This window comes from Diabrotica virgifera, chromosome 6, assembly GCF_917563875.1.
Source record: "Diabrotica virgifera virgifera chromosome 6, PGI_DIABVI_V3a".
Lineage (NCBI taxonomy): Eukaryota > Metazoa > Arthropoda > Insecta > Coleoptera > Chrysomelidae > Diabrotica > Diabrotica virgifera.
In genome coordinates, this window is record NC_065448.1 from 37,800,272 (window position 1) to 37,824,353 (window position 24,082).

General features: G+C 30.1%; 1 protein-coding gene across 3 annotated transcripts in view; it reads right to left on the reverse strand.

Moving 5' to 3' along the window:
• Positions 1–24,082, reverse strand: part of LOC114333790 (cuticlin-3) — a 111,275-nt gene that overhangs the window by 35,056 nt on the left and 52,137 nt on the right. The window contains exon 1 of one of the 3 annotated variants that reach the window (XM_050653981.1): positions 3,658–3,765. The exons of 1 other annotated variant lie outside the window; for it this stretch is intronic. Coding sequence is in view for 1 of the 2 variants with exons in the window: in XM_050653980.1 (XP_050509937.1) it covers positions 2,171–2,211 (41 nt within the window). In the remaining variant the exon portion in view is untranslated. Of the gene's footprint in view, positions 1–2,170; positions 2,481–3,657; positions 3,766–24,082 lie in introns of those variants that run through there. One more of the 3 variants, XM_050653980.1, reaches the window with a different exon arrangement.

The window sequence follows — 24,082 nt, forward strand, 5'->3', positions numbered from 1 at the left end:
TATGAGCGGTATCGCTTAGTAAAAGAGATCGATAGACCACCGATCAACTGTCGCACGTTACGCTTTTTTGCTCAGTATGCATTATCTACGGTTAACATGTCTCTGGTTTCTACTCACACTCAGCGTACATAAGAGTAGATACTACCGCGTGGAGTATGTACTCCAAAATTTGGAGTATAAACTACATTCTCATTTTTATTCATACGAGCCAATATCTAAATCTAAACTGTCATCTGCCAAACTCCTGCGTATTTTAGACACAATATAGCCAGCAGCAGAAAATGCCCTTTCGGTTTCCATACGTCGACGGTATTCCTTTTTAGGCTTTATATGTAAATGTAAGATATTTTCCCATTGACTCGCTAGGTTCATTTCTATTTTAATAATTTGTATTTGTTTCTATTTGTATAACAAGGGAGGAAAGTGCTACTTTTCCTCCCGAGAATGAAGTTTACTGCCCGACGCGTAGCGGAGGGCAGTAATCATTCAAGGGAGGAAAAGGCACTTTACTCCCATGTTATACATATGGTTTTTCCACCTTCCTCAAATTAATAACAAGTCATTTTTCATTTTTACTTAATTTATTTATGTAACTAACCAACAAAACCTATTAAAAGTAAAACTAACAAGTAGGTACAATATAACTGTCAACTGTCAAATATAAGTCAAATTATTAATGTAACCATTGTTAAATCAAAATAACAATTTACTGTTTTTTACCATTTAGCAAAATACAGGGTGTTTTATAAATAAACGTTAAAATGTATAGATACTTACGAAATAGAAAATAGATATTGTACAGGTCGTCAATAAGTTATATTTCATGAATGAAATACCATGACGTCACTTTTACTTTTCCTCCCTAGGGAGGAAAAGTACAACTTTGCTCCCTACAATCAGGTCCGGAAAAGTATACTTTCGGTAGAGGTAGGTGGAAAAATACATTACATGCTGACGATATAGCAAACTCTAACTCCTGTTCCAATGTAAGATCAAGATCGGAACCCGATGATAGAACCTCTACATTGTTTCTCACGTGTTTCTTACTTGATCAGCCTCTTCGTCATAATTGCTCTCGGATGAATTTAAAAGTTCATTCCCGTTATAAAATCATTAATTTCTTTTCGAAGTAAACTTTTCGGTGGGAGGAAAAGTGTCATCGTCACAAGAGGCTTGGTAACTACGACGCTTTTGGAGATAAATCAGTAGTGCAGTCACATTTCTATGTCATTGTAAAATACGGCGCAAAGACAGTTTTTTGATAATTTTGAGCGTAGCTACAGCAGTAATGTACGCTTTTTTTTAGTCCCGCAAATCCCGCGGGTCCCGCGGGACTGACTTGGACAGCCTTCGGCAAGTTGAGCCTCATTTTTAAATCGCCCGGTATACCAAGTTTTTTTATATCAAAATATTTTTGCCGTAATAAAATTATTAGTAAGCATTTTCTCCTCTTATCAACGTCTATGGTAAATATTATTTAAATCTTACAAAAATTTGGTTATAGAATTATTCATGTGATAGTGGTAGAAAAAGGTAAAAATATTATTTGTTTATTAGGCAATGACCGCACATGCAACGATAAAATCAACATATTTCTGTATTACCGCAAATGCTACGACCGCATCTGCAACGACACCAAAAACACCCCAAAAAAGTCTTCTGTGTAGAGATGTTTTAAAATTTATCCATGAAGCACTGAATGAGATGTTTGAACAAAGTTGCATTAATTTTTGGTGAATTTGGTGGATGTATCTGGTGAATATTCTAATTACCTACTGACGTAAAAGATAGAAAATCAGTTTTTGTGGTCAACGTACCAGAGACAAAAACAGACAAAACGCACGGTTTTATCATTATTGACGAAGACAAAATCTATACTTTGAAGCAGTGGCGTGCTGGCCATATAAATGAATCGGTGCAATCACCGAGAGGCCGCGGCTTCTTGAGGCCGGTCAAATAGGTTTTCACAAAAATTTTTAGATGTAAAAAAAAAATATTTGTTTAATTTCTAATCGGATGTCAATTTTGTTAATAATATTAATAAAACATTAAAAAAAATAAAAATATTTTTTTTTAATTGTGAAATACAGCTTAAGTAAATGAATAAGACTCTACAGTCTATATACATAAATAGATTGCTACAGATAATATTATTTATTTTCATACATACCTACAAGTATATTTAATGGTTTTCCAATTCCCTTCAAACATGTAGGTATGTACCCTGCAGAATTAAAAAATGGAAAAACGTCTTCCACATTTTTGACTGAATTATTGGAAGTATCGAAAAACGATTTGATCAAGACAAATCAAATCGTTTTATTATGATCTAAGCACTCTACATCCTAGAAATTTTGATACAATAAAAAATGGTATACTGAAAAATTAAGAAATTTTTATCTTACCATATCTGCGACTGCAATTGGAGAAGAACTCGTGGATTTTTCTGATAAATGGATTGTATTAAAAATAGGATTTTGCAAAATACATACTGAGATTATCGAAGATCGAGTTCATGATGAATATGTTAAGTCTACAGAAAATATGAAGAATGATAATATGATAAATATTATTAATTTAAGTGATAATGAACATGAAGTAACAAATGACAATGTTGATATCATAAAAACTTCACCTCCGTGTGGTACTAAAAAGTTTCAAGATTGAATAGCTTGCTGTTACGCTGTTTTGCATAAGTACAACTTATATCAGTGTGCTGTGTGCTTATCCAAATTTAAATAGTATAATATAAAGCATTTATTAACTCTTTCAGTGACACCAGTATCTTGCAAAAAAAGCTTTTCAACATTGAAATACATAAAAAAATCGGTTAAGAAGTACTTTAACACAAGATCACTTTTATGCTAATGGCTATAGAAAAAGAAGCTTTGTATGAGTTTAAAAATGATGGAATAATCGACGTATTTGCTCAAAAATCTACTTTAATGCGGAAATTATTGATCAAGAGTTAAGTAATTATTTTATAAAATAATCGCAAAATAATATTTAGATTATTGCTTTGTATTAACATTTTAAATATTTTTAAATTAAAGTATTTGCACTCTACTTGCACTTGAACTCTCTTGTATAATTAATTTACTAAAATTGAGCTTAATACATAATTGAAAAATTCTCAAAATTTTATTTTACTTTTATCTTAATTACATCAAATTCATATTATATTTATTCAGGAAATTATGGTTTCTGCGTTACTGGATATAATATTGTCATACATGTCATTTATTATTTGTAAGATTATTATTCTATGAAAAAATATAGCAAATTAAAAACGTCATTGAATTCGAAGTTTTATGTTTGATTCAAAAATAATTTATATTTTTGTTTTTTTTTAAATAACAAATAAAACATCCTGATAATAGAAGGTAAAATGAGGATGGGAGGCCGCTTTTCTATAAAATCACCGGGCCGCTTGAAAAGTTCCAGCACGCCACTGCTTTGAAGCTAATAAAAGATTACAGGTCTTTACGGCCATGTGGTTGTTCCGAAAAAATATTACAATTTTTTTTATTCATACATGGTTAAGATAGCCTCTTATACAAGTCGACTCTTCATTAGCAGTCTTAATTTGTATCTTTTCCCAATCCGCACTTAGCATTAAATTGAATTCTAAATGCTTAGTTATTGTTAAAGACTTACCGTTTTAGAACAAAGATTTCATTTTAGTTTTACGCCAAACAGGTAGATAAAAGATTTCTTTCTCACAGGAAACGCATTCTATCCATCATTACAATGCAAATTCGAAACAATGAAAAATAAAATCATTCTAATTGTTTTCCTTCGAGGTCGTCGCACCACTAATTGGCGAAGATGACGATTATTCTATTAAAATTTTGGCATCTATTGTTCGCGAGAATATATACGTATGTTGATTTATTTCATCTTGCAAAAGAGAAAGTAAAGACGTTTAGCTAATGATTAATTATACGTTAGAATTCAAGATACTCATATTAGTCTGGGCTGATTATCGGAGAATAGGCCATTTTTGGGAAAAGTTATTTACCAGCAATTTTATTGCTGGAATCGAATTATAAGATCCTATATATTAATATTATAGGTATGCGAAGTCCTGAGATAGTGTGCTACTTTTTTTATAAACAAAATGGCGCCCGAAAATCGTGTTTTTTTCAATTATTGCTCTATAACTCCGAAGATTTTAACTTTACAACAAAAACACCCAAATAAAAATTTACTGTGATTAAATTCTGCATAGAGACCTGTTTTTCCCGATCTGCTCCGACGAAAATTTTCCTCGGAAAATGCGGGTTTTCCCAACAAAATCTTTAATTTTCAAATAAAGTTTTAGATAAGTAATTATTTACCAATAATTAAATAATTTGGTGACTTAAAAGCCTTCTTGGTTTAGATCATAGTTCCAGAAGCTGGTGAAAATTAAACGAATATTTTAGCAACAATTCAATTGTTAATTAATAATTTACGGTCGCAATAATAACCAAAATAATTAAGATACACTGATCAAACTTTGAAATCTTATAAAGATGAGATGCCTATTTAACATTTTGTCGACAAAATATCAATTTTCTATTTTTTTGCATAATCTTTAAATGTTTAAACAAAATAGATATAAACAAATTAACGTTTCTCAGAAAGTTTTTATTATATTATAATTTTAAAAAATAGCTAAAATGCGCATTTCAAATATCTTGAAAATGAATGCTTTAAAACTTTTTTGCAACCATTTGCAAAAAAGTTATGAAACAGCAAAGTAAACATACGATTACTAAGGTGTTTATAATTCTTTTTAATTCTTTCAAAGCGTAGAAGTGAGTTTAAAGTACAAGCTAATTATTTATAAAAAAAATATCGATTATCAGTTTAACGGTTACATTGTAATTAAAGATTATAAATATATTTTTTTGTAATTTACACGCGCGAAAGTAGAATAATACAGTACTGTAGCTACCCGCCCACATAAACAACTCGCGCGAGTTTAAGCGTGTCAGTCGCTTCGAGTGAACATTTGATCTCCGGCTCTGTATCAAGCCTACTTTCGCGGTAAAAATTACAAAAAAAGTATTTTTAATCTTTGATTAAAATATAACCATTGCACTAATTTTTGACATTCTTTGTGAGTAATTAGATTGTACCATAGACTCACTTTTAAGCTTTGAAACAATTAAAACAAATTATAAACAATGGAGAAATCGTATATTTATTTTGCTGTTTCATAACTTTTTTGCAAATGGTTGGAAAATTTTTTTAAAACATTCATTTTCAAGACCTATGAAATACGCATTTTAAGTATTTTTTAAAATTAGAATATAATAAACAATTTCTAAGAAATGTTAATTTGTTTATAACAATTTTTTTTAAACATTTAAAGATTATGCAAAAAAATGAAAAATTTATATTTTGTCGACAAAATATTAAATAGGCAGCACACCTTTATAATCTTTCTAAGTTTGATCAATGTCTCATGATTATTTTGGTTGTTATTGCTACTGTAAATTGTTAATTAACAATTGAATTGTTGCTAAAATATTCGTTTCAAAGCAAGAAAGCTTTTATCTCACCAAGCTATATAATTATTAATAAATAATTACTGGCCCAAAAAATTTATTTGAAAATTAGAGATTTTGTTGGGAAAACCCACATTTTCCGAGGAAAATTTTCGTCGGAGCAAATCGGGAAAAACATGCCTCTATGTAGAATTAAATTGGGGTGAATTTTTATTTGAGTGTTTTTGGTGTAAAGTTAAAATCTTCGGAGTTATAAAGCAATAATTGAAAAAAATACGATTTGTCGGCGCCATTTTGTTTATAAAAAAAGTAGCACACTATCTGTGGACTTTGCTTACCTACATTAATAATATATAGGATCTTATAATTCTATTAAAGCAATAAAATTGCTGGTAAATAACCTTTCTTTGTACTTTACTAATTAGACCAGCGTATTATAACTATTTTTTTTTCAGAATTTAAAGATTATGCAAAAAAAAGAAGAATTTATATTTTGTCGATAAAATATTAAATAAGCATCTCATCTTTATAATCTTTATAAGTTTGATCAATGTATCATGATTATTTTGGTTATTATTGCGATCGTAAATTGTTAATTAACAATTGAATTGTTGCTAAAATATTCGTTTAATTTTCACCGGCTTCTGGAATTACAATCTATACCAAGAAAGCTTTATTGTCACTAAGTTATTTAATTATTGATTAATAATTACTTACCTAAAACTTTATTTGAAAACTAGGAAAATTATCATCGGAGCAAATAGTGAAAAACATATCTCTATGCAAAATTTAATTGTGGTGAATTTTTATTTGGGTGTTTTTGTTGTAAAGTTAAAATCTTCGGAGTTATAGAGCAATAATTGAAAAAAATACGATTTGACGGCGCCATTTTGTTTATAAAAAAAGTAGCACACTATCTGCGGACTTTGCATACCTATATTATTAATATATAGGATCTTATAATTCGATTCCAGCAATAAAATTGCTGGTAAATAACTTTTCCATGAATTTTGCTAATTAGCCCAGAGTATATAGTATAAAAGTATTAGTGCAGTCACTGAAGATTTTCACCTCCAATTTTTCATTGAACCTCTATCGATTTTCATGAAAATTGGTGATAGGTTAGAGAATGCCTAAAAAGCAAAAGTGACATGGTTCCAACTTGCGTCTTTTCCCTGCGAGTGGATGCCACCCCTTCTCGGGAACGAAAATTATTTTATTAAAAATAATTCCATAAATCGATAGAGAGACAAATTATAAGCAAAATTTGTTATACAGTATGTTCCAACGAAAATTTGACCCCCTCCGCCAGAAACTCAGAAACCTAAAAAACACGTCAATTCCCTACTGTCCCGCATCAACCCCCAGTTTTTTTAAATAACAAATGTAGTCGATTGGCACGGTTCTTAGACATTACTACGGTTGCCTAAATCGACTAACCAATGAACATTAAGGGTGAGATTACGTCACGAGAGTTTACTGTCATTTGAATCGTAATATGATTTTTTTCGAATCCTGAGAAAACCAAGTATTTTAGAAAAATTTAAACGCAGGATGCAAGATTACATTATTACCGAGGGCTGAAAGCCCCTTAGAATAAACAAGCAGATTCTATTGAATGAAATATTTGAAATTAAATATCACACTTCTCTTTTATTTTCAGCCCTGTAACTTATTAAAATAAACATTATAGAAGTTTTCAGGGACTTTCAGCCCTCGGTAATAATGTAGTCTTTCATTCTGAGTTTAAATTTTTCAAAAATATTTATTAGTTTTCTCAGGATTCGAAAAAAATTAATACAATTAAAACACATTGAGAATTTTGATATGCGTCAAAATTTTGCATTAACTCAATGTAAAATTCTGAACTGTTGAATTCCAGCTTCCCTAATAATTATTGTACATCAAAAGACATTAGAAACTATTTGTAGAGGATTGAAATCTGTATTGGAAATAACTGTTAAAATTGGTCTACGTAATTAAACATATTACAAAATTTTGTAAAAATGTAATACATTTTAGTTTTCAGCCCAAACTTAGGCCACACACAATGCAATAATGTTCACATTTTTGAACTGTTAATATTTTTATTTTATCATCTATTGTTTAAAAACAATACAGTTGATAAGATACCCTCAGTTACGGAGAAAGGATTAATAATAAAGATTTTTTTATTCAGTCAATGGTGTGAGCACTGTCAGTTAAATAAATGCATTTAAATCGTAGAACAATTTTAACTTTTGATTTTAATACAGATTTGAATTCTCTACAAGTATTCTCTCATGACTTTTGATGTAAAATAATTAGGGAAGCAGGAATTCAACAATTCAGAATTTTATATTGAGTTTCCTATGGCTCTTTTTACGATTCACCACCCGGTATAAGATAAAATGTGTACTATTTGTCTAATTATTTCATAATAACACAAATAATACACATATATACACAATAACACACATTCAATGATCGAAAATCATTTAAAAATATGGGAATGTAAACTCTTGTGACGTAAAGTCAAAAATATAAGTCTCCCCACCACCGTCGGACAAGACAACCGTAATAAAGTCTAATAACCGTGGTCGATTGGCACATCATTTGAAAGGTATTTTTTTTTCTACACGACGCTCTATTTTTTTTTTAATTTGCGGAATAACTTTAAAAATAATTTTGGATTTAACTAATTTATAATAAATTTGTTAAGTCCAAAATTACCTTTAAACTTATAACGTAAATTACAAAAAATAAAGTATCGTGTAGAGAAAAAAATTACCTTTCAAATGATGTGCCACTCGTCCACACTTGCCATTAAGGCTATGGGTACATAATTCGCAAATATTTTACGTGTATCCCTACTATTTCTGTCTTTACACGGCAAATTACGTGTAGTAAAATTCACACTGGCATGGATATTGTAGACATTACTATTAGAATGCCATTCTACTTGAAAATGTCATCATTAATTTAAAGAGATGGCTTTTGAATGTTCTTGAATAACTGTTATTTTTATAATTGCAAATTATTAATTCAGTTAATAAATGTGATAATTTTTTCACTAACTATGTATTCAGTGATTTTAATAATTTATTTGTACAACAAAAACTAATATTCAATCGAAAAAAGGGGAAAAGTGATTTTTTAATAATATTATTACGGAACGGTTACAATTTTGAACATCTTTAACAACAAAATACTTGGATCACAGAATATATTATCCTGATGTATTCTCTGCTTGGATCTTCCACAAATAATACACAATAAATAACTTTTTATTAAGTGCACGTCTTAAATCAATTATTTATCAAATACAAATATCAATTATTATTTATCAATAATATTTAATCAATAACTCAAAATATTCCCGATGCAATGTCAAATATTTAAAATTGTCACTGATTGTCAGTCCAAATCACACAACACTTTTTTCTATGTTGTCAGTGTCTATGACTGACAATATATGCTGACAATATTATATTCGGCTGAGTGCGTTGTAAGACAAAGATAGATTTGGAAAATATTACCACGGCATTGTGTTCATTTTTTTTCGTATCCCGAAAAAACCAGTAAATATTTTTGAAAAATTTAAACGCAGAATAAAAGACTAAATTATTATCGAGGGCCGAAAGTACCTTAGAATAAATAAAAAGTTTATTTTGAATGAGATATTTGAAATTAAAAATCACACTAAATTTTCTCTTAGTTTTTCACACCTGTAACTTATTAAAATAAACATTATAGAAGTTCTCAGGGACTTTCGGCCCTCGCTAATAACGTAATCTTTCATTCTGAGTTTAAATTTTTGAAAAATACTTATTAGTTTTCTCAGGATTCGAAACAAATGAATCCCCATTTGAATAGCATTGCAGCCGAAAATACGTACCGACCCTCTTAAGAAAAGTGTGGTTTGATGCTGGGCATTAGGCAGTGCCGGTTTAACCTAACTTCGGGCCCTGGGCACTAGAGATTTAGGGGTCCCCTTTATTGCTATTTTTAAAAATTAAAAAAAAAGATTTTTAAAACAAACGAGAAAAATAGCAAATGTAAAAAATATTCAAAAAAATACATTTAAAAATATAAAAAAAAACAGAAAGTTCTACAGAACAACACATGACAAACAAAAAAACATATTCTAGAAAATATATAAGACAAAAATTAGCTCACTTTTTTTCTTGACTAGGCATTAGCAAACTGCCATATTAATACTATCAAAGTTCAGTTACTCCACTTCTTCATTTTTTACAATACGATAGTGACAATGCGTCTTGGTTTTCTTGATCCTTTGACCTTTAATAATATGTGTCTTTATTCTTTTTAAAGCCAAACAAGACAGCTCGCCTGATGCATTAGGAATTGGTATCTTCCAGCGTTGTATTCCATCCGTGTATTCAATCAACGCTTACAGTAAAGTTAAAAATTGGCAAAAGTTGCCTTTACATCCTCATCCTGGATGACACCAAATTTTCAAATGTTTATTGAAATTTTGGCATAACGTTATATTATAATGAATAATTTCATTATGCAAGTTCTCTTTGGTTTCATCAACATCTTTTTTATATTCCTCGCATAAAATATTAATTCACTTTTTGACTTCTTCTTCATTTAGCGTAAAAAAAACATCTACCAGCTGATGTAACATTTTTGTAGCATTATAATATATTTTTTTTAAATCTTGAGAAATATTGTGGCATATGACATTAAATAGGTACTTCAATTCTGAATATCTCTTGCCCCTTTAAAATTGTTTCACTTTCAACTGCTTCATCGAAAAATGTTTTTTTCTTTGTTTTTGAAGGCCAATTCTATAGAATATGTTTGAGATTATTGCCTTTACAAAAAATATTTTTGGGTTCTAGTTCATTTTCGCTTAATTTATTTCTTACGTCTCCAACAAAGCTCAAAAATGTCATTTTGATATATATATATATATATATATATACTACTCCAATTGACACGTCCAAGTCCAGTTTCTAACGTTTTGCTTGTTGCACTCACTCGTTTTAACCCTCGGATGACCAAGGGGGTAAATTTGGACCCAATGCATGTTTTTATTTAATAAATTCAGAATAGATACCCTCATATTTTGTAATAAAAAAAATTCCCTATATTTTACGAAAAAATTTTTTTCTGAATTTGGTGTTAAAGACGAACTCCCTTGGTCTTCCATATTCCAATTTTATATTAAGTAAATACCGTCTATTATGTGGAATTGTATGTAAGAAACATTTCAATATTGAAAAAAATTGTTTTGCTAAACCTGTGGCGACGTGATTAGTGTATATTTGAAAATTTCTTTAATTCTAAGTTCAGAATAATGATTCCTGTTTTTGTTCAGTTGTAATTAGAAGTATGTTTTGCTAATGTTTATTTATAATCTATTGATACAATAGTAACATTAAAATTACGAATACATTATTACATTTCTTAAAACAACTTTATTTATTTGTCAATTGTCATTTTTGACTTGGGGTCATTTTTTACCCCCGTTGGTCATCCGTGTAACAAAAAAAGGTTGGTCATCGGAAGGTTAAAATCCTTGCCCAAATCAGTGTCAATAGAGTATCCAAGTTAACCTGTCTCAAAGATATCCGTAGTTTTTAAGTAAAGCATTTACATTACAGCGTCAAAAGTTTCTACATGTTTTGTTTTCATCGCTTCCAGGAATTCATTGCAAGTTTGGTCAGACACTAACTGAACCTTTTTCTTTATTCGCATTTCGCTGTAAATGCTGAGCTAAGAAGTTGTCAAAAGCAAAATATACAAGACAACTTAAGTAATTTCCCTTATGACGACTCGTTAAATTCTCATGGGATCAACGAAAAGCTAGTCCAAGAGAAGCAAGTAATTTAATGGTGACAACAACTCTTCTTAGGTCTTAGGACCTTTACTCAATAGTCAGCTTCGCGTTCTACTTGATCTTTCAAGCCAGCGTCTATAACTCCAATTTAACTGATGATTTATCTAACTCCAACTGATGATCTTGTTATTAATGTAACCATAGAGTTCAGATGTAATTTACTTTCTTCGTGAGATTTGAGTAAACTATTCAAATATTTCTAGTGGGTAAAATATATCCAAAATCAGTTAAACTATTTTTTTTTCAATTGAAAATAATTTGCACTGGTAACAATAAACAACTTTAACACTTCTCATCGCCTCCATTGGGTTTTACTCTATAAGAGTTGCTTTCATTTAATCTTCTATAATAAGCTTTGTCTCCAGCTTCATACATTTTTTTACAATTATCTAAGGAATCACTCTTTGGTTTAAAAGTTGTCACAGTCCTTATTTATCACTCTTAAATCAGATCATATCGAAATCGCAGATAGTTCGTAGTCTTTTTCTCTTTTTAAAAAATATGGTCCTCGATTATTTAGCGGATTTTAATTTTTTATTAATAAAAGGAAGCGTCCCTACGGGGGGGCCCTGGGCGCCCGCCCAAAGCGCCCAATGGATAAAACGGCACTGGCATTAGGGGGTTATATTTGAGGGCCCCTCCCAATATAAATTGACGTGTTTTTTTTTTAAATTTTGAAGAAGCTCTTTATTTTTGAGTTTCTGTGGGGGGGGGGGGGTCAAATTTTCGTTGGAACAGACTGTATAAAGTTATTAAAATAAATCAACACTTTTTAAGTTATTAAAGATCAAAAATTTTAATTTTTCATGAAAAAATGCTTTTTTTAAAACGGTTTTAAATAAATGACTCAAAAACTATAAGTTTTTATACAAAAGTTATCATTACCGAAATTGAAGTTAATAAAAATTAAATTAAAATTCTTACTTGAAAAACCTTAGTATTAATTCTAAGTGAGTTATAGGTAATTGAATGTATATTTTTTTTTTCGGTGAGCACTCAAATCTAGTATTCCATAACGGAAAAACGATGCATTTTATAAAATATAATTTTACAAAACAGTCAAAGCACTCACGAATACCTATTAAATGAGCCCCAAAGTTGATAGAATTAACCAACTTATGATGAAAATAAGAGTATCGTTTTGATTTTTTTAGGAAAAAGTGACAAATGAAACATATTGCATTTCCACAAAAATTAAAATTTATGGTAATCCCTATACAAGTTTTTTTACTTTAGCATAAGTAATTACCTCAAACATTTTGACCGGTTTAGAATGCATATTTTTGAAAACAAAAATATGATCTAAAAAATCAGAATTTTCCAGATTATCGTAAATTTCATTTTCTTTTGATGATAACTACGAAAATACTCGATAGGTATACGTAAAAAGTAATACGGAAAGAAATTGGAGTTTTTTTAATAAAGATTTTTCTTGTTTTTTTTTTTGATAAAAATAACCGAGATAGAAACGTTTAAAGCCTAAATTTTACTGCGGGAACCATGTAACCGGTGCCCTGTAACCTTTTATCTAAAAAAAAAGTTTCAAAGATTAAATTTAACAAGATTTTATAGCCCTTGAAATTACCTTTAAATGGTTTTTGAATGAATCTGATATCATAAAAATTAACGGTCATTCTAAAAGAAAACAATAAAATTTTATCTATTAACAACAAAACACTGAAAACTTTTGTTTTCAATACTTCCACAAAATTTATTATAACTATGTCACTACAGCTGTTTCGGCAGAGTGCCTTTCTCAAGTAATTTATTTTACTATGTGTCTGCATTTTAAAGTCTCTTGGAACTCTCTACATGGAACGATTTCGTAGTTTTACTTTCCAAATTTTTAACCTGTTCCACAATTAAAACTTCCCCCATTCCAATGTTCCCATACATCAAAGTTTGTCCCACTAGACACTGTTGAGCTATTAACAAATTTTCCGCTTGCTATTAATTAACTTTTTTTGGTACGTGGGATCCAGGTCTATAAAAAAATGGGATAAACTACAATAAATAAAAAGTTCAATACATTCATTTTGCTTTTATTAATAAATATATTTACAATCTACCAAAGTGTTCATTTATTAACACAGTTTGTATATTGTTTTCTGAAATATTTTCATTCTGTTTTATCAGTTGTAATTATTCATCGTTTGCTTCATCTTCAGTTTTATTCACAGGAAAATTATCATCCATATAAATTCCAATATTATGAAGCACTCTAGTTGCAACAATCACAGTCATGTTTTCTAATTGTAGTCTCATTCCTAAGCGGAGTATAGTAAATCTTCATTTCCACAACCCATAGTACTATATTCCTTGTTCGTCACTGTCACCAACCATTATGTAATGGCCAAAGATACCACTTTCAAAATTCAGGGGCTTAGGGTCACACAAACATAACTACATTAAACTTCTTATTTAAGATTCACATGAGTGTATGTCCACCTGCTTTAGTTCTGATTTGCACATGCATACCTAGGTACATATAACGTTCAGTTACTGTATCAGTTACTGTAACCCTAATATTTCTGTAGACGAAAATAAAACAAAATGTAGCTACGTTTGTGTGATTCTTGTGTGTGTGTTTGAGCATTATTGGCTTCGGAGTCAATGTCCATTCGCCATCCTACCTTTTTGGGATTATTTGTATTATTTATGCGGAAGCTCCAAAGGAGTGCTTCCTGCTTTCTACTGATTTGTTCAGGTATGTATCCAATCACAATCCTGCTCCAATTTTACAAAGAACTATTTTATATACCTATATCTAATTTTCAACGATTTTTGTTTTTATTTGGAATTATTTCTTTTCATTTTGATTTTTTTTTATCATTTTTTTATGTATTTTTTTTTATTTATTTATTTTTTTTTTTATTTTTTTTTTTTTATATATATATATTTTTTTTGATATATTTTTTTTTTATTTTTCATTGTCTTTTTCAATATAATTTGGGATATTAGACTAGGACACAATTTGACGCTCAGGGGTCGATCAGAGCATTTAGACGAGACAGGTGGACCTCGGATAGGCGTAGGGCTTAACACGAAAGGAAAAAAAAAACATAGGTTATAAACTTAATCTAATACATAAAATATGTTTGTACAAAATTTGATAAACATTGAAATCTTCTGCTCTTAATAGTTGAGTTAGGTTATATGGTCTGGTGATTTTGGGTATTTTGGCCATTTCTTCATTTAATAATTTAACCTCGTTTATTATTCTAGAACAGCCTAGGATCATGTGCTCCGCTGTACCTTCTTCTCCACATGAACAATTAGGAGAATCACTCAATTTTATTTTATATTTGTACTGGGGAGTTAAAACATGGTTGAACCTTAACCTGCACAAAACAGAGAAAAACCGCTTGCTTCCCGACAGTCTTGAGAACCAAGACTGGCCAGGAGGCTTGGTAACTATGTTTTTATAAAATTTTCCCTTTGGACTGTTACTATACATTTCTCTCCATTCGGCTAGTATTATGGGTTTTACGTGGCAGGCAATTTCACTGTGGGGACATTTATAACTTAAAAGCTCTCCAGTTCTACTTCCTTTCTTAGCATCTTCGTCCACTTCTTCATTCTCTTTTATTCCACAATGTCCTTTAATCCAAACTAATGATACATTGATTTTTTTTGTTTGTAATTCTTGAAGTTTAATAATTATAGTAGTCAAAATATAATTTCTACTGACTTGGTGGATATTTTTTATTTTCATAATAGCACTTTTACTATCAGAACAAATTGCAAATGATTCTGCTGTAATTTTCATATTACTTATATACAGGAGAGCTTCTAATATGGCTATTAATTCTGCAGTATATATTGTAAGCTTTTCATTTAATTTAAAGGATTTTTTATGATTTTTATGTGGATCAAATATAGCGCAACCTACTTTCTTGTTGTTCTTTGATGCATCCGTGAATATATATTGACATCTGGGAAGATACTTTTCTAAATCCTCCTCAAATATGTATTGTCTAATCCTTGGGTGAAATTTTGAATAGTCTTGGAGAAAAACACAGTTAATTGGATGGATGTTATAAATATTTATGCTATATAATGGATCTATATCTGAAGAGTATATTTCTTCTATTACGTTATTTATTACATAATATGACTCAGTAATAGTTAAACTTTTTTTCAACTTCCAATAACTATGGGTAAGATCCGATGTAAACAGTATATTGATTTTTTGGACTAAGTTGCTATTTTTAGAACTTAATTTAGCTATAAAATTGGAAGCTAAAATCTTTCGGCGATATTTTAGTGGAGTTTCTGCTACTTCGGCAAATAAGCAATCAATTGGTGTACTTTTTAAAGCCCCTAGGCATAGCCTTAGACACTTATTTACTACGTGATCTATTTTTTCTAGTTGACTTTTGGAAGCTTGGTCATAGAAGAAACTACCATAATCCAGTATTGACCTAATGTAGGATTTGTACAAAAGGATTGCTACGTTTGGATCTGATCCCCATTTTGTTCCACACACTGACCGTAAGATGTTAATTCCTTTTTCAGTTTTCTTGATTAAATAATCTATGTGGTTTTTCCATGTCATTTTTTTATCCAGATACATTCCTAGGTATTTTACAGATGCCCGTACACTATACTTTGTTGTATCCAATGTTATTTCTGTTGGAATGTGTTTTCTTTTCCTCGTAAAAATGCAGACTTCTGTTTTTTTCCTGGAAATTTTTAGGCCATTTTCATTGCACCATTTATTAAGGTTCTTATAGGCTATATTTAATTTTTTGCACCCTTCTTCAATATACTGGCATGGGGAATATATACAAATGTCATCGGCAAATTGTAGTATAGAAACGGTCTCACTACATTTAATTTTACTTTCCAGATCTGCTGTATATATTAAGTATAGTACAGGGCTTAGTATACCTCCTTGTGGTAACCCAATATTGGTCGTTTTAGGTCCCAATGTTTCATCATTTATATTTATTGACACTGACCTATCGGAATATAGTAATCTTATACGTGAGGTCAAAGATTGGGAGATTCCCATTTTTTCCATTTTTTCATAGAGAATGTCTAATATGACGTTATCATATGCTGATTCTATGTCTACGAAAATTGCTGGAACGGAGTTGTTATTAGTAAAGGCGATATTTATATCACTTACTAGGTTGCCGATATTTTCAATAGTTGAGCATCCTCTTCTGAAGCCAAACTGTAATTTAGGTAATTTTTTATTATTTTCGAGCCAATGAACTAGTCTGACTTTGATCATTCTTTCTACAGTTTTTAATACACAAGAAGCTAGAGAAATTGCTCTATATGACTCTGGATCTTCCGCATCTCTATTTGGTTTCAGAATTGGGATTGCTTTATATTCCTTCCAGCTTGTTGGAAATTCTGCCCGATTCCATATTGAGTTAATTATGTTGCGAAAAATTTCAATACTTGATTCTGACAAACTAGCGAGCATTTTATAATAAATGTTATCAACTCCAGGTGCTGTGTTATTGTTTGTTTTAAGGCTTTGTTTTATTTCCATACTTGAAAATTCACTATCTATATCATCCGTGCTTAGTGAAATAGTCGGCCGAATATTTGTTTCCACCCAACTTGGAGCAATTTTATTAAAGAATGTTTCTACCCACTCACCTATTTGGATCCTATTTCTTGGGGGATTAAATGTATTTTTTATTTTCTTTATATACTTCCATATATCTTTTATTGGTGTGTTTCTGTTAAGTTGTTTGCAAAAATCTTGCCAAGAATCTTTTTTGCTTTGTAATATTATTTTTTTGGCTACTGCTACTGAATTTTTATATTTTAAATAGTTAGTTAAATTTGACTGCCTTTTATAAAGCAAAAAAGCTTCTTGTTGACATTTAATAGCATTTGCACATCTCTGATTCCACCAAACTTTGCTAAATTCTGATTTGATCTCTGTTCTCTTCTGTGGGATTGCTAGTTTTGTAGCATGATTTATTGACTCTATAAAACTTTTATATGACCTTTCGTTATTACTTCCATCTAATTGTTCATCTACTATCTGAGAGAAAAAAGACCAGTCAGCTTTATTTAAATTAACTTGGTTTTTACACTTAAAGGATAATTTAGTAGTATTAAAATGTGTTTCAATTAGAACAGGAAAATGATTGGAAGTACCTAATGGTGTAATATCAGTTTTCCAATCACAATTTAAAGTTATATCTCTAGAGCATATTGTAATATCTATAGCAGATTTGTTATTACTTCCAAATCTAGGTATTAATGTTTCGCTTCCTGTATTTAAATAATTTAAGTTACACTCCTCTATAGCACCGAGAAGACTTGAACCCGCTATGTCTGAATAACTATTTCCCCATGCAGTATGATGACAATTGAAATCTCCTCCTACCAAAAATGGCTTTTCTAAGCTATCAAAAAAGGTAACCCAATCTGTTTCTCTAATGTTTAGTTTTGGTTTGGCATATATAGAGTATAGATGGATTTTTATATTTTTATTTATTGAAACTGATACCGACACACATTCGACATCCTTTATCGGAGTAAATTTTGGCTTAGGAAAAAAGGTAAAGTATTTTCTTAATAAGATTGCAACTCCTCCAAAATTGTCATTACGGTCCTGTCTAAATATATTAAAATTATTAACAAAAAAATGTGAAGATTTCTTTAACCAAGTTTCCGAAAGCAAAACTACATTAATTTTATTGTCGAAAATGTATTTTTCAAAGTGACCTTTATTACACAAAATTGATCTAGCATTCCATTGCAGTATATTTAAGTTACTCATAGTCAGATAAAATTTGCGTTATACTGTCTTTTATGTTTTCAATAAGTGTACTATTTTTAATTTCTACATTTGAAAAAGTTAAAATATCTTTGATAAGGTTTAATAATGATTCGCAAGTTTTTATCTGTTTATTTACCGTGTTAGAGTCATCACAACCATTATTATAATTTGGTATATTTTTAAACTTATTGAAAACAGGTTCTGTTAAAGTTTTTGGATTTGAAATTATTTCTTTACGTTTTTCGAATGTTTCATCGATCTCTGGGGACATAGCTAACCTCCTTCTTTTTAAAGTAACAGTATAACGGTTAGAATTTGTGTTATTTTTTGCTACACTTGAAAAACTTGTTTCATGCTTAGAAGACGCCTCGGCGTATGATAGGTTTTCATATACCATAGTTCTTTTTATATTCTTCTGTCTAATAAATTCTGAACAATTTTTTTTATCAGTAGCGCAATGCTTTTCTTTACAATAAATGCATATTGGTTCATTTTTTTGGCAGCTTTCTGCCTTATGATCTTCTCCACAGTTTTTACAACGTTCTTTTGATCTACATTGCAGACTGACGTGCCCAAATCTTAAACAATTCAGGCACTGAATTATTCTTGGCACGTATTTTTCGACATCATACACCATTTTTTCTATTATTACCTTTGTGGGTAAAAGTTGACCTCTAAATGTAACTATAATAGTAGTTGTTGGAACAATTTCATTTTGGTCATTTTTACGTGAAATTCTTTTTACGTGACTTACTTCAAAATTGTTGCCCAATTTCGGTTTAATAATTTCTTTTAATTCCTGTTCCGATAATTCTAAGTCTATTTGTCTTACGACCCCCCTTACATGTGTAAAAAACATTGGGATGTATGTATCGTATTTATCTTTTAAGGTCTGTGCTGTTAATAATTTATTTGCGCTTGTATAAGAAGTTAATTCGACCTTTATTTTATTAGCTCCTATTATTGATATGTTAGCTATGTCCTGTTTAATTTCTGGAACAGAATTAATAATCAGTCTAGAGGTAGCTACCCTATGGAGATTCCCTATTCTCCCTGTTTTACTTTGAACATAAACAAAAAATGGAGCATTATCTTTAGAAGAATATTGATTAATATTTTTAATGACCGTATTTACGTCTACATTTTTCCCGGAAACATTATCAGAATCATTAACAGTACTTATCTGTGAATTGGGATTTTGGAATCCTCTAAATTCCTCCACTGGAGAAGCTGGAAGATCCGGCACTGGCGAAGCTGGATGATCCGGACGGGACACATCCATTGCACACTCTAACTCATCTTTATCGGGGGGTTGTCCACCCCCGCTATTAACGCTCATGATTTAAAACCACTTAGATTTCACTTTTTTAATATCGATATGTGTACTTTAATATGAATAACTAGTTTTTTAATTACGAGGTGAAAACACCGATTTCTTTAATTAGATTTTAAGTATCGCACGTCTTATCAATTTGAGGAACCGAAACAGACTGTTGTGTGATTCTTATCCCCTGAATTATGCTTCAGCCTACTATTATTAAAAATGTCTTATTTGATGGCCACAGTACAACAATATCTCTAATTTTAAATTTTTCATCACTGACTGAACATTAAACGCAAAAAATCTGGACCTGAAAATTTCTGCATCCTGGACACCTGCAGAATCTATTTTAATTAAAGTATAACCCATTGCACTCATTATTCTAGGGAATACAGCAATCTTGTAAAAATCTTCAACAGCTTTCCATCTCTTGATGATTCTTGCAATTGTAAAGGATACTATTTTTATAATTCTACTTGCTGAACCTCTGGACACTGCCGTAAAATCAGCTACATATTTAATTGCATACTTTACTTCCTGATGCATATGTTTTCAACTCAACAAAATAGGTTATGTACACTTTAAAGGAGACTTTAGCAACTTAAAGGTCAGAAATCTGCACTTTAAAGTTAAAGACGGCTTTTGATAAAAAGGACCCTTTAACTTGATTATGAAATGAAAAGCAACTTTAAATTTAAAGCCTCCTTTAACTTCATTATGAAATCGGCCGTAACTAAATAGGTTGAGGAGTGGGGAGTGTTTTTGTCTAAAGTTGGTCATTCAGAATTCTATCTGTATTTTTCAATTTATTAATTTCCATTGATTCTAATAAAAATAGCTTAAGGTCTCTATTTTGAATATGAAGAATTTGAAACGGTCCATTAAAAGGATGATTATGATCTAGAAGGTGAAATGCGTATCTATGTAGAATCTGTTTTTCTACCGTTGAATGCCTTTTTGTGTTCTGCTACCCGTTTGTCAAAGGTTATATCAGTTTGACCGATGTAAGTTTTTGGACAGTCACCACATGTCAGTTTATAAACACCAAATCTGTAATAATTTTGTTGAAAAAATTTTATAAAAAATTTTTTGGAAAAAAAGAGCATACATTTTGTTGCCATCAACTCTTCTGGAGCTCATTTGATAGGTATTTTTGAGTACGTTGACAAGTGTTTAGTAAGTATATGTTATAAAATGCATCGTTTTTCGTTATTTAAGCTTAAATAAGTACATTTGAGTATCCGCCGAAAAAAAAATACATTTAATTACCTATCCTATAACTCACTTTAGTGCAGCCGATATGTGAAACAATTGTGCATTTAATGATAGAAGCATATAATTTGGACCATATATACAACACATATAAAGGTTCAAATTTAGATACGAGGCCATCTCAGATTTTGCCTTTTTCAAAAATGGCGGGCATTCAAAATGGCGACTATATATATATGTGACTAATATCACGATAACTTTTGAACGAGACGTCCGATTTCAACCCAATTTAGTGTATAGGTTATTTTTTTGATGTGTAAGGTCGAGGTCTTGAACCGGAAGAATCGGTTTACCAACATTTGTGTTTTTCCTGATTTTTATGTAAAAATATGTTGTTTTTTATTCCAATTCTTTCACCCTGAATATATTAATTTTTCAAAAAGCTAATATAGCCATTGAAAATAGCGTGAAAATATTTTTAGTAAATATTTTGAACTTTTTAGTTATGTTAATTACCATTTAATAAATACATAACGTATCTTCACATGTACCTATGTATGTACGGCAGATTCGTGCAAATATTATAAGAATTATTGTGCATTTAATGGTAGAAGCATATAATTTGGACCACATATACTATACATATAAAGGTTCAAATTTAGATATAAGGCCATCTCAGAGTTTGTCTTTTACAAAAATGGCGGGCATTTAAAATGGCGACTATACATATGTGACTAATAGCACGATAACTTTTGAACGAAAAGTCCGATTTCAGCCAAATTTAGTGTATAGGTTATTTTTTTGATGTGTAAGGTCGAGGTCTTGAACCGGAAGAATCGGTTTACCAACATTTGTGTTTTTCCTGATTTTTATGTAAAAATATGTTGTTTTTTATTCCAATTCTTTCACCCTGAATATATTAATTTTTCAAAAAGCTAATATAGCCATTGAAAATAGCGTGAAAATATTTTTAGTAAATATTTTGAACTTTTTAGTTATGTTAATTACCATTTAATAAATGCATAACGTATCTTCACATGTACCTATGTATGTACGGCAGATTCGTGCAAATATTATAAGAATTATTGTGCATTTAATGGTAGAAGCATATAATTTGGACCACATATACTATACATATAAAGGTTCAAATTTAGATATAAGGCCATCTCAGAGTTTGTCTTTTACAAAAATGGCGGGCATTTAAAATGGCGACTATACATATGTGACTAATAGCACGATAACTTTTGAACGAAAAGTCCGATTTCAGCCAAATTTGGCATCAAGCTTCTTTTTTTGATGAATAAGATCGAGGTCTTGAATCGGAAAAATCGGTTTACCAGAAGTTGTGTTTTTACTGTTTTTAAAAATATTTTGTTTTTTTTTCAATTCTTTCACCCTGCATATATTAATTTTTCAAAAAGCTAATACCGCCGTTGAAAAGAGAGTAAAAATATTTTTTAGGAAATATTTTGAACTTTTTAACTATGTTAATTACCGTTTAATAAATGCATAACGTATCTTCACATGTACCTATGTGCGGCAGATTCATTTTAAATGCCCGCCATTTTTTTAAGATAGAATCTGAGATGGTCTCATATCTAAATTTGAATCTTGTATGTGTAGTGTGTGTGGTCCAAATTATATGCTTCTACCATTAAATGCACAATAATTCTTATATTATTTGCACGAATCTGCCGCACATAGGTTCATAGGTACATGTGAAGATACGTTATACATTTATTAATTGGTAATTAACATAACTAAAGAGTTAAAAATATTTCCTAAAAAATATTTTTACGCTCTTTTCAAAGCCGGTATTACCTTTTTGAAAAATTAATATATACAGGGTGAAAAAATTGACAAATAAACAACATACTTTTACATAAAAAATCAGGAAAAACACAACTTTTTGTAAACCTATTCTTCCGGTTCAAGACCTCGATCTTTTACGTCAAAAAAAGAACCTATATACCCAATTTGGTTGAAATCGGACTTTTTGTTCAAAAGTTATCGTGCTATTAGTCACATATGTATAGTCGCCATTTTGAAGGTCCGCCGTTTTTGTAACTGTCAAAATCTGAGATGGCCTCATATCTAAGTTTGAACCTTTGTATGTATAGTATATGTGGTCCAAATTATATGCTTCTACCATTAAATGCACAATAATTCTTATAATATTTGAACGAATCTGCCGCACATAGGTACATGTGAAGGTAAGTTATGCATTTATTAAATGGTAATTAACATAACTAAAAAGTTCAAAATATTTTCTAAAAAATATTTTTACGTTCTTTTTAATGCCGGTATTACCTTTTTGAAAAATTAATATATACAGGGTGAAAGAATTGAAAAAATAGAATGTGTGTGTACTTTGTACGCACGTAAGAAGATATTCTTCTATTATATAATAGGTAATTTAAACGAAGTAAATATACTTAAAAGGTTATTTGTATGTACTTATTTGATTTAAAAATCAAACTAACTTTCTTATCTACCACTTTCAAAAAAGAAGAATATCTTCAAAAATTATATAATAATATACTTACAATCATAAAAGCTATAAAATAAAATAAAAAAATAATAACTTGCTTGGGGCTTGAACCCACTTCACGTCTACCGCGCCGTACGAAAGTTGACGCCATTTCAAACTGCACCAAACTCTCGTATACGTCATGTGGAAATATACACAAACTAAACGTTTACACCATAAATTTGTATGAATTTAATAAAATTATTAGTTTGATATTTGTCGAAATAAAATACAACAAAATATAGAGTAAGAAAACGATATATGAGATGAAGATTTGTAGAAAGTTTGTTCGTAATCAGATTATGTAAATTAAAGCATTGCCTACTAATAGGTAACTACATTATTTTGTTTACATTTTCCAAATAGATAGGTATTGAAACTATTAGGTATTTCCAACTGAAACATTTAGAATTACGTACCTGCGGCTTTTCAAAACTATTTAAAAAGTCAGTATAATTATAAATTTGATTTTATTTCTGTCCACACATCAATAAAAACTAATATTATACAATATTTTTGTTTACCGATAACCTCCATATTGAACAATTATTGACAGATCATTTCACAATTTCAACACCCAATCAGAGCCCGTATAACAACTAATACCATACTGTCGGTGTGCGCATGCGCGCGGATCAATCAAATTTTACCCTCAATTGATTCGCCGCTAAAGAAGAATATCTTCAAAAAATAACATATTTTTACATAAAAAATCAGGAAAAACACAACTTCTGGTAAACATATTCTTCCGGTTCAAGACCTCGATCTTTTACTTCAGAAAAGAACCTATATACTCAATTTGGTTAAAATCGGACTTTTCGTTCAAAAGTTATCGTGCTATTAGTGACATATGTATTGTCGCCATTTTGAATGCCTGCCATTTTTGTAAAAAGTAAAATCTGAGATGGCTTCC